Here is a 12,462-nt window from a genome sequence, read left to right on the forward strand (position 1 = left end):
TAGTCACGGAGTGGCGTGACAAATCTATGTACTGGGCATGGGGAAGCCAGAGATATGATATTAAGCAACCACAACAACCTTACCTAAAGGGAGTACGGACTTCCAGAAATAATCTGTGGGGAAACCCTGACACAAGCAGCATCTGCTGCAAGAATAAAACTTTCTGCTATTCCCAGTCTCCTCAAAACCAAGGGTAAAAGAAACCCAACCCTAACATCCCAGGCTGTGCCTCAGGAAAACAGTGGAAGAGCCTTCAAGTATCAGAATAGCACAAACTGTGACATCTCTGCTCTTTAGCTAGAGCAGCGATAACTCATCTACAGGCAGATGTGTCTGGGCAGCAAGGCAGGACCACAAGCGATGGGCCACTAGAAGCTCTTCCAGTTCATAGCCCAAGCTGTTAATATCTCTGACTCTTTGAATCTGTCCCCCATGCAGCCATGGATGTCCCCTTGGGGGTCACAGCCACCAACATCACCCCCACTGAGGCACTGCTCCAGTGGAACCCACCATTGTCGGAGGTGGAGAGCTATGTCCTCATCCTCACCCGCCACGCAGGTACGCTGGGGCTCTGTTTCAGCTCACCTTTATCTCTTCTCTTTGGGAGGGCAGCAGCTGGTGTGCAGCAGGGCTGTACCCCATCCCTAGACACCAGCTCCTCCCTTGCAGGTCCCATGGCAGGTGCTTTCCACTGCCCCGCACCAAGCCTCTGAGCATAGCAGTCCACACATCAGGGGACTGGGACCCTCCCACTTTGCTGACTGGCCCACCAGCAGCAGCCCAGGGGCAAGCAAGTACCCATCCCACAGAAACCCACATCTGAAGGGAAATCAGGCAAATACAAGGACTGGGAAAAATAAGATCATCCTTCTGGCTGAACGCCACCACTACAGCTCAGTTGCTGTACAGTAGTTCATGGTGTTTCAGCAATAGAAGTGCTTTTGTTTGCAAAGTCATAGACACACTTTGGAGAATCACCTGGAACATCTACCCTAACTTATCTCTTTTGGCTTACAGTTGCAGGAGAAACAATTCTTGTGGATGGAGTCAACCAGGAGTACCAGCTGACCAACCTCCTACCCAGTACCACCTATACAGTCTCTATGTATGCCACCCATGGGCCTCTCACCAGCCAGACTGTCAGCACCAGCTTCACAACTCGTACGTAGAACCACTGCCTGTTACGTGCTCTCAGCCATTCCCCAGGAAAAGCAGCCAGCAAGGCTGAGCCAAAGCTCTTGTCACATACATGTTTGTGCAGAAATAGCTGCAATCCAAAAGGACACCCAAATACCAGTTTGGGGCACAACAGCAAGCATCACCCATCATTTCCACTCTCTCAACATCCAGCCACCCCTTTTTTGATTTCCCCTGGATGTGGTTTCCCAAGAAGATCCCTGACAAGCTCTTTTTCTTGCCCACGGCCATAGTCCAGAAGAGCACTACAACCCATTTTGTTTACAAGAAGCTTGACAGGCCCACAGAACACGAATTTCAGACCCATTACCCTTCAGAGAGCATGCAGATAGAGGAAGACTTTAAGAGGGTTTGTAGAGGCTGGAGGTCGTGATGAGGTCTGGAAACTGAGAGTGAGGATGGACTCTGGGCTGTAGCTTAGGGTTTCAAGGTTGAATTTCAAGTGCACTGAGTTGGGATGCAGGGCTGGGGTGGTTGTATGTGAGAACTTGCATTTCCCTGGGTCTCTATCCATCCTTACAGTTTTGGATCCTCCAACAAATCTGACTGCCAGCGAAGTCACACGACGGAGTGCCCTGCTTTCCTGGGTGCCTCCCGTGGGAGAGATGGAGAACTACATCATGACCTACAGATCCACGGACGGCAGCTGGAAGGTGAGTGACTCCTCACAAAGAAAGAGGGTTATTAAATCAGGGAATAACATAATTGCAAAGAAATTAGCAAGGGAAACCTAACAAAGCAAAAGAATGACCATCACTAGGTCAGGGAGAGACCAGAAGGGCAGACTCTACTTTCTGCATAAGCAATATTTTAAATGAACAATTGGAAAAAGCAGGAAAAGTTTGCCTAGGGCCAAATATGCACACCTGCAGGTCTGGGCAAAGAGGGAATACCTGCAAAGTTTGCAGAAACAGGGGAAATTCACAACTTGTGAAAGTCGAGCAAGCTGAGGCAGGAGAAAATTATCCCACAAACAGAGATGCTAAAAATGCTGTTTGCCCTTCTTGCAGAAAGGCTAGATAGGTACAGACAGCTAATTAATCCTGCAATACAATATATCTGATTATTTAATGAGCATGTCCATATCTGCCTGCCTGGAAGAGCTGCTACAAACACTATCAGAAATACGTCACCACGAACGGTCTCATTTCCTTTGCTGGTGTGACTGGCTTGCAGTGGCCAGAGGATAATAGCTTTGCAGAAGGGGTTCAATAATCTCTGTGACATTGGCTGACAACCAGAAAAATTAATGTGACAGGAACTGACGGAGTCAAAACCAGCTGATAACCAGGTTTGGCCAGCTCTACTTCTTGCAATGCTTGGGTAATCAGTCATGCTCTGTCTTAAGGGCACGCAGATCCCAACAGAGCTGGTAAACAGAGCACACAGACTGCAAACATTCAAGTCTCCTGTGACCAAACCAGCTAGCTTTCTCCTACTAAAGCTATTCCAAAAAGCTGAGTATATTCCTTGACCTCACACTGATTTAGTTCAGGGTGCAAGCAGTGATGAAACACGACACCACAGGACACCACAGGACACCACAGGACACCACTGGACACCACTGGACAGGCACTAAGGGCTGCAGTAGTTTGTGGCTTCCCTTCCCTCCTCACTTGCTCTTTAGGCTCCCCATCGCTTTTCTCATCTGTTGCTCTTGGTGTCTACCTCCTTCTGGGACCCATGTACAGGAGCTGATTGTGGATGCTGAGGATACATGGATCCGCCTGGAGGGGCTTTCTGAGACCACAGAGTACACTGTGCGCCTGCAAGCTGCCCAAAACGCCATGAGGAGTGGCTTCATCTCCACCACCTTCACCACAGGTGAGAACTCACATCGCATCCTCTCAGCCAAGTGGGGCTTAGTCCCCATACTATGCTGGTAGACATGGGCTGCTTCTAAGGGCTTTTCATCCTCAGGCAGCATTTCACCGTGATACACAGAGAGGTACATTCATCACCATGATGCACAGTGCTGCTATGCTACAAAAAGTTAATGTCTGAAGGATCTGTAATAGAAACACAAGACTCAGCTGAAGGCAGAGATTTGAGCTTCAAACCAGGCACCATCTACCAGACCCTTTGCCTTGCCCTGGGCCCTCCTCACACGTGTAAGCAAAAGAAGGAAGGACACACCACAAAAGTTAACAGCACGTTTCAGCAGTGCTCTTGAAGTGACTGAGGAGAGACCCAGCTGGTGTCTCCAAGCTGTGGACATGGTCTGATCTTTCACAGATATCATAGAATCATAGAATAATTTGGTTTGGAAAGGACCTTCAAAGGTCATTTGGCCCAACCCCCTTGCAATGAGCAGGAACTTCTTCAACTAGATTAGATTGCTCAGAGCCTGGTTCAATCTGACCCTGAATATTTCCAGGGATGAGATATCCCTGGAAATATCAAGCAGGTGCATCTCCACCACCATAAGTGGAGTCATAGCAGAGCCAACACATCTGCACAAGTGTGGCCCCACTGATGTTATTTGACTGCATTATTCCACCCACCTCTAATTCTAGAGAAGTCATGATCCACTAAGGTAATGGGAACAGTTTCCTTTCCAAATCAAAGGGTGGGCATTCACCACACCACAAACCTCACAGACATAGTGCTTACACTTGAAAGAATGAAGCTTGCATGAAAATGTCACCTTTACCCCTACCCTTTGCAACTGTTCACATTAGAAACCATGCAAAGCATATCATCCCTCACCGTCTTTGAAAAGGTTTGCTAGGCCAGGACACTTAACAGACAGAATGCATTTTGTTCAGGGCTGAATCCAATTACATTTCTCATGGGCTTTAAAAGCACTAAGAAGCCTATAGATGGTGTCCCCAAAATTCATCCTATCTGTACTGCCAGTTCAATTAAGAGAGTTTTCTTTGAACCTGCTGAAGATACACTTCCCTATCCCAGTTACATCCAAAGGTCCCTTCACCTGCTTTTAAGAGATAATAGAAACGATGTACATCAACAACAACAAAAAAAGGCTCTTCTCTAATGCATCTACAGATAAAGCTTTCCTGTTATTCTTGTCTTTTACATGGGCACATAATGGCAGTGAAATTCAGACAGGTGATGGGAAAATGCATATAATCTTTGAGGCTGTTCCGGAATCAAGGATGAAGCTGCATGGGGCTGGCTTTTCAGATGGGATAAAGCAGCAGAAACCCACTCATATCAGGCAAGGAGAGCACTGTTTCCATTGAACAGAAATGTCTGACCTAAGCAGTGTTGGAGATACCATTGACAGCTGATGCAGCATCCAAATACAGGTTTAATTTCCTTTGAAGATTAAGATAGGCATCAGCAAGACCAGTTTCTCCCCACTTCCCCATATATCCATGAGGCAGAAGCACTCAGGAACAATCACCAAGGCAATGAGATCAATTGACAGCATCCCTCAGCAAAGAATCAGGGTCTGGGATTCACTTTTCTATGGCAGTGTATCAGGGCACCTTGCAGGGAATATGGGACTGTCTTTGAGAAGACAAACAAAAAAACCAAAACCAAACCAACACACCCCCCCCACCCCAAAAAAATACAACCCACCACAAAAATAATTAAAAAAAAAAGCTTAATTTAAATTGTTTTGCTTCTTTCTGCTCACAATACACATCCTGGAGTTCTTCCATTCCTTCTGACATATTAATAGCTTGCCCTCTTTGTTTCATGTTTGCATAAGGTTCTCAGGGAATTGTATACAAATGGGACAAAAGGAAGAAACAGATACAGTATTTATAATTTATAGTGGTTTGAAATTTCTTTCAAGGTCTCCTTGGCTCTTAAAGATATGAATATAAATTAAGAAACAAGTAATCTCCACAAGAGCTCAAGGGAGCCTGAAGTGGTTGTCTTTGAAGCAGTTTTCATTGCTGGATACTATAAAATGCAAACGCTGTCTCACCAGACCTTGTGCTACAGACTGCAGAGATGGTAAAAAATAAGGGACCTTCCACATTTGGACAAAGCAATGACCTTAAAGTCTTCAGGTGGTAAAGGTAGGGGGAATGCACTCAGATGGGAAATAACGGACAAGGGTCTGTATCCTAGTCCTACGTGGTATCACGCAGTTGTGACAGATGCACACAGCGCATCATTCACACCTCAATGTATAACCAAGACAGCCTTGAAAGCCACATCTATATTGCTAGCCCTGCACTCATTTACTCCATCATCCATACACACCAACAGCAAAGAAAATTATGTATTTCCCCCTTTTGCATTAAATGTGAAAAAAATGAAGACAGAGTTGACATCCCAATACTGCTGGGGTTTTGCAGTTAAGACTGTCTTAAACTCTGATCCCCAAATGAGATGTTTTTTCACTAGAGGACACCTGGAGCATAACCACAAATGCCAAGCTGCCCATCTCCAGCATCTTGCACAGCCTAATTCCTGCTCAGTTTGCAAGTAATAATTAGCCCAGCTCAAGCCCACCATAATTTTCAAGAGCATGGATCAGAAAAATTCCCCTGGAATCAGTAAAGTCATAAATCTTGTTTGGAGTTGGCAATCCTGAGGGGAAAACAGATTTCAGTATTTTCACAGCTGTCTAAATAAGCAGTTGCCAGCTTCAATTCCAGGGTTTCAGGCACAGTGCAGAAAGATGCTCCAAGAATTGACATCCTTCATCATTTGTAGTGATGTTACCATGCACCTTCCCAATATAGGACATATTGGAAAAAAATTCAGATATGTACACATTCCTTTTTTACACTAAATTGTCTGATGTTGTTGGCAGATGTGAAGTCCCACCACCTTGCAGAATAACTTGGGATGCAGAGGCCGAGTTAGATCTTTCATGAATCATAACCAGCAGGGCCCAAGACATGTCAAAAGGGTGTTGCTCCACTTAAATTTTGCTTCTTTTTTTTTCAATCTTGCAGGTGGCCGTGTCTTTGCTAACCCTCAGGACTGTGCCCAGCACCTGATGAACGGAGACACACTGAGTGGTGTCTACACCATCTCCATCAATGGGGAGCTCAGCCAGCGAGTGCAGGTGTACTGTGATATGACCACTGATGGAGGTGGATGGATTGTGAGTAGCCTTGCAGTTGTCCTACACATTGTACCCATCACAAAGTAACCAAGCCCCATCCTACCAGCACAGCCAAGCACCACACTGCGTGGGAATGACAGCAGGCTTAATATCACACGCTTCATTTCCCACGACATAAGGAATGGCCCACGCTCCAGTAATAATAGTTACTCTTGGAGAAATGCCCTTTGATTTATTTGACATGTTTGCAGTGCTTCTGGAGAGCACAATCTGAGAGTGAAGCTGATTTATTGTTCTAGAAATGAAATTAATGGCCGGTAGCTTTCACAGGGAATGATTCACACTGCCTGCAGTAGAAGGGTGTCAGGCATCACCCCGATTGAGTCCGCACAGAGCATTTTAGAAGCAAATGCTTGTTTGGCTTTCAAATTGCACAAAAACTGCTTGTCTTGACATAGATGGACTGACAGCATAAGTAAATAGTGCTCTGGTGTTTTGATTTTATTCATCTCAAATGCTTATTTACATGCACTACACAAAACTGCACTAGATGTATAGCCAAAACAAAAAAAAAAAAAAAAAAAGGGCTTCCTCAAATGCTGATTTCTAGCATGGATGTTATTTTAGCCAGCAAATTTTCCTCCATATCACTCTGCATCAGTGCATCCCCTTGAATATCACAGAAAGAGCCAGCTGAAAGCAGAATCATGAAACCAGAAGCACCATGCTTTGCATAGAGCAGAAAGCTTGAAGGCTGATTCCTTCCTATTATAACATTGATTTGCCTTGAATATCATCTAACATCTCTTCAGTTTCTCCATCTGCACATGAATTAACTGCATAGCTACAATGAATACTAACTGTATTGGCATTGCAATTTTCTCCCCTGAAAGGCGCAACAGAAGGACAAAGTATTGTCTTTATTTTGTGTGTCCAAAGCCTGGTGAAGGTGTCCCTCCTCTCCTTCACACTGTTCTTCCCCTGGCCTTCCTCCACTGCAGGTCTTCCAGAGGCGGCAGAATGGGCTGACGGATTTCTTCCGGAAATGGGCAGATTACCGGGTTGGTTTTGGAAACCTGGAAGATGAGTTTTGGCTGGGTATGACCTTTACCAGTTGTCTTTTATTGACACATCAAACCTGAGCTCCCTGTGCACCATGCTGCTCACCCATATTGGCTCCCTGCCTTTCATCCCACTCGTCTATGCTCTTCCTTAGAGTTTTCCTTCCATTCATTCCCTCTCGTTCACATTAGAAAGTCACTCATAGGCACACCACTTAACAGTGCATTTTTAAGGCCAGCAGCTCCCTAATTTGCTTCTCTAGGAGAGAAGGGGGGATGCTGTGAGTTTTCATGGACCAAAACCCATCATCCTCCTTCAGATGACTACAGGTTGCGTTGGTGGCATCCGTGGCTCATGGACCTCACCTGGCCTTAGCCAGCAAACCAGTTGCCTAGAGAACGTAGGAAAGGCATGACTGGGAGACCCAGCACATCTCTGAAATGGAGTGTGCTCTCCCAAAGCCCAAGCATGAGCCAAGGCCAGCTCTGCAGCATAAACACACTCTGCCTTATCTGGGAGTTTAACAGCAATATGAGAAACACCAGGGCTCCACAGCTGAATGCCCCCAGCTTCAGCAGCGTGTAGAAAGCTGAACCTAGACCTTGAACCCAATTCTCATAGCCATGGGGAGGTGAAGCTTGAGTGGGGACAGAGAGCTCAGATGCCACCATTGCCAAGAACGGCAAAGACTTAACCAGAAGTGCTGTTGATCTTTGGCTCCTTTCCATGTTCTCATTTCCCAGAGCTGTTTTATTTGCCTAGAGTTTTGTTTGCTCATGGAATGGATCCAGGAACCAGGTCTTACTGGGTGTCTCACTGCTTGTCTCACCAGGTTTGGACAACATCCACAAGATCACGTCCCAAGGGCGCTATGAGTTGCGCATAGACATGAGGGACGGCCAGGAGGCAGCATATGCCTACTATGACAAGTTCTCCATTGGGGACTCCAGGAGCCTGTACAAGCTGCGAATTGGGGACTACAATGGCACTTCAGGTACAACCTTATTGCTACCACATAGCAGGTGAATCCTGCAACTGGTGGGTCTGAAATTGTAAAGAAAATCCCAACACCAAATGTTATTTTTCTGGAGCAACAAGACACAAACTAACAGCCCTTTCTGGCTTCCTGCAGTCCATCACGTAAACCAGGCTGATAAATCACACTAAGGACACGGAATTTTCCATTGGGGATTAGATATTTAATATCAGAGGCATTGCTGTTCAACTAAACAGGTCAGTCGTCAGAGGTGTCATCTTGCTTGGCAATAACTGCAGCTCGCTATTGATACCATGCTGGAGGGTGTATTTATTGCCTTCTCTCAGCAATGGAAAAAATCTGAAATCTTCTGCATCATTTCCTCATGCAGGGGCCGAACACTGGCTAGTTTTGCAAGGACACTGTCACACCTGCAGTGCTAGGCTTTGCCAACTAGAAAACAGTGGGTGATGGGTGATTGATGGAGCGAGGGTACAGTCGTTTCCTCCCCAAGTAGGAGAGAGGGGTACAGCTTCAGCCCCTTTAACTGGGATACACATGCCCAGTGCAAGCCTCCATGATCCAGACAAAACTTCACCATGTACTTCATGTACTTAACAAGGAAACCCATACCATATAAAATGTAGGAATTTTGGTCTACAATACCTGGTAGTTGTCACTGGAAGAGAAGTGACAGAGATCTTGGTTGCATGCAACACAGCACTTGCTCTGACCTTAAGTCCCAGGGCAAAAGTCACCCAACCTGTTGCCAAAAATGCCAATAACAGTGCTGCAGACATCAATGCCTCCCCTTCCCTATGCAAGCTCTTCTTCTAACTGTCCAAGCAAGGAGCTTCTACAAACATTGAGCAAAGAGAGCCAAGACTTGCCATATGGTTCATTGATGAGAGGTTTCCTAGCATACCTCTTGGCAGCTGGACTGCACACACCTAGCATGGGTCTACTTCATATTTTCTTAGCGACCACCAAGGAGCATATTAAGAATGCCTCCTGTAACTACATCACTCAATTGTAACAATGACCATATTTCACTTCAGCTCTTCTTTCGCCCCAAAACAGCTCTCTTATTCCTAGTAAGGAGGTGAGATGAGGCTGGTGTGTTTGGTGTAAAACATCACATGCCTTCCAAAAGCCTCTTCTCCTTATGCAAAGAGAGAAAAGAATGCCAAGCATCTTGGTTCAAGAGACAAATTCTTGATCTCCTTCAGGAGAAAAATTTCCTCGGGCTAATAGGAGGCAAGGAGACTGAAAGCATCTTGAAGTAGAGACAGGTTTCAGGAAATCGGGGATGCCCAAATCTAGGTTTTAATTCAGTTCTGAAGCACTGAAATTCAGATTCAAACCCATATGGCATTTTATCTTCCAAGCCCAAGCACCATCTAAGATTTGCTATGGACTGTACTGATCCTAAACCGACAGCAGAGGACCTCAGATGAACAACTGTGAGCAATTCCAGTTAATATTATTCAAGACAACCAACTGCTTGAGCTGTTGATTGGGAGGCTGCCACAGATAACAGAATATCCTGATTTCCTTGTGAAAAGACCAGATGATTTGGGCTCCATCATATCCAACATCACGTCTTTCCACAGGGGACTCCCTCACCTATCACCAGGGTCGCCCCTTCTCCACCAAGGACAGGGACAATGATGTTGCTGTGACCAACTGTGCCATGTCCTACAAAGGGGCCTGGTGGTACAAGAACTGCCACCGCACCAACCTCAATGGCAAGTACGGAGAGTCCCGGCACAGTCAGGTAAGGGCACAGCTGGGCTGAAAGTCCTCAGCATTTCTTCTAGGGGTACGACCAAGAACAACAGGAAGCCTAGGCTAGAGCTGAGGCTGTGTGGTTAGTGCACCAGGGTTAGGTGCACTGGTGGGGTGACCCCACACCAGCTGAAGCAAAGGGGACCACCTTCAAGTCATTTAGGCTGATGCTTCATGCTTCACGCTGGCTGCCATGGTCATTTATTGTGGCACCTTATTACATTATATTAAAAAGAAGAAAAAAGCATTGAATTTGATCAGGAGCCTTTGAACAGTGGGAAAAAACAATCAAGCCATAGCAGCAGCAATGCTTGCTCCTGCTGTAGCAAGTTCTTCCTTCTGGCTTTTTTGTAGTGGTCAACTTTGTTTCCTTCCTATCCCACTCTAGTTTCTTGTTTGGATCTTCCTTTACCCTATGCCTTTCTCTCCCTCCTACCAGGGGATTAACTGGTACCATTGGAAAGGCCACGAGTTCTCTATCCCCTTTGTGGAAATGAAGATGCGACCTTACAACCACCGTAACATCTCTGGGAAGAAGCGACGATCCCTACAGCTCTGAGGGAGCTGAACCCCCTCCTGCCTTCCACCATCTGACCTTTTCTGTCATTTGTTTGTATTTTATAGTATGAAAAGGGGGGGAATTTACTACTCATCTGAGATAGCAACCTGCTCCTCATGAGTGCTGGAGGGAACCATGGCACAAGCAAAGGCTGTGGGAAAGGAAAGACCTCATTGCTTTGCATCTTTCCCAGAGAAATACCAAATTTCCAGTCTCCCTACCCCAGTACTCTGACCCTTAACACAAGAAGAAAGAGAGAGAAAGAGACAGACAGATTTTTTGATATTTTTTTAAAAGACATAGAAATCCCCAGCAAACCCTGTTAGAAATGTCCGGCATGGGGCTCATGGCAGAAACCTTCCCCACAGGGACCTTTGGCACCCCAGTCATGGCCAGGGACACCCATCCTCTTCCTGCCTCCCTGTCCCCTCCTGACAGGGAGGTCCCAGGCTTCAAGCTATCCTGCAGACACCAACTCTTCCAACAGGCAGAGGCCTGGTCATCCCTCCCCTACTTGCAGGCACTGTACACATGGAGACAAAACGAGGATAAGCCAACACAAGGCTCATCTCGTTCCCAGTTTTCACAAATCACACAGGAGGGTTTGGTGAACACCTGAGTAAGCAGGGAAACTTTAGAAAGCCCACATCCCACGTGTTGGCCCCACCATAGCCAAAGCCATCTTCATGTACATGGAGCCTAGGGGAACAAGAGCTGCTCCACCAGCACCAACCTGCATCATCCACTCTGAGCTGAACTCATCCCACCCCAGGTGTATGACAACTGCCTGGGTTATGCTGAGCTTTATGAAGAAGAAAAGAGTCAAATTAGGTCTTGAAGTCTAGGGCCCATTTCCTCTGCTATTTTGACATTTCACCACACTGTCTGTCACTGAGGTCAGTGGTCCCAGACCAAGGAGACTCAGAGAAGAAACAGCAACCAAAAGAGGTATCACAACTGCAGCCCAGCCTGAAGCTAGCAGCTGACACAGCTCAGGTGCTCTTGTTCAGGGTCCTCCATGCACACAGGGAAGGATGATGATGCAGCCTACAGAAGACAAACGCAAGCTAAGAAATGCCTATTCTCTTCCCTCTCCCCAAACCATCCCTCTTTGCCACCATCACAAGAAAGACACAAATCTCAGTGCCTTGGTATCACCACCTCTTTAATGGGAAATCAACTATTTCCCCTTCTGGAAGGAATGCTTGGTCTATCCGTTCTGGAGCACTTCAAGAGTTCGCTCTTGCCATCCCTAACTTCTCCTGTCTTAAGAAGATGGACCCTTCAGATAGCTCTGGCTGCACTCTGTTGTCATTGACATCACCGACACATAGCCCAAACGACAACTGTGCTGGAGTCACCCCTCTGCCAAGGACTCTGAACAATGCTGGGCATTGTCACTGGCCTGGTCTCAGAGAAGGAACCTATCCCCACATCCAAGAACAATGCAGCTCATCACTGGGTTCACAGCGGAGGGAGCAATACAAATGCTAAACACTGCTTTTTGATTTTATCCAACTGAAGCTGCTTTGTCTCAAGAAACATCTTCCAGATGGCAACATAAAGGCATCTTTGCAGTAGCTTATAATTCAGGCCAGTGTCTCTTTCACGGCCATGCTCCTGGATTTTCTGACGTTACTCACCATGGCTGCAAAGCTGAAGAAGGGCATTAAGGGGGAAAAGCAGCATCCTTGTCTATGCCATCTGCTGGCACACAAAATCATAGCTAACTCCAAGGTCATGATTAGATAGAGGGTGCAGCCTTTCAAGTAGTCAGCTTACAAGCTGCAGTCTGACCAGGAGGAAGAATGTTGTAGCTCAGCAACATCTCGTATGTAAATGAGACATCTCACTTTCCATCAGCATCAAATCATGCAACAA

The 12,462-nt window shown here is 46.3% G+C and overlaps 1 protein-coding gene across 1 annotated transcript in view; it reads left to right on the forward strand.

The window, feature by feature from the left end:
- TNR (tenascin R) overlaps window positions 1-11,084 on the forward strand; it is a 71,933-nt gene extending 60,849 nt beyond the window's left edge. The window contains exons 14-22 of the mRNA XM_062602203.1: window positions 439-558; window positions 1,018-1,161; window positions 1,720-1,850; window positions 2,889-3,021; window positions 6,084-6,235; window positions 7,198-7,294; window positions 8,091-8,252; window positions 9,848-10,011; window positions 10,462-11,084. Of these exons, the coding sequence (XP_062458187.1) occupies window positions 439-558; window positions 1,018-1,161; window positions 1,720-1,850; window positions 2,889-3,021; window positions 6,084-6,235; window positions 7,198-7,294; window positions 8,091-8,252; window positions 9,848-10,011; window positions 10,462-10,581 (1,223 nt within the window). The 3' untranslated portion in view covers window positions 10,582-11,084. The remainder of the gene's footprint in view (window positions 1-438; window positions 559-1,017; window positions 1,162-1,719; window positions 1,851-2,888; window positions 3,022-6,083; window positions 6,236-7,197; window positions 7,295-8,090; window positions 8,253-9,847; window positions 10,012-10,461) is intronic.
- Window positions 11,085-12,462: the final 1,378 nt, after the last annotated feature.

The sequence above is a fragment of the Pezoporus occidentalis genome, unplaced genomic scaffold (genome assembly GCF_034315485.1).
Source record: "Pezoporus occidentalis ecotype Australia unplaced genomic scaffold, CSIRO_AGI_Poc_V1 ctg76, whole genome shotgun sequence".
Classification (NCBI taxonomy): Eukaryota; Metazoa; Chordata; class Aves; order Psittaciformes; family Psittacidae; genus Pezoporus; species Pezoporus occidentalis.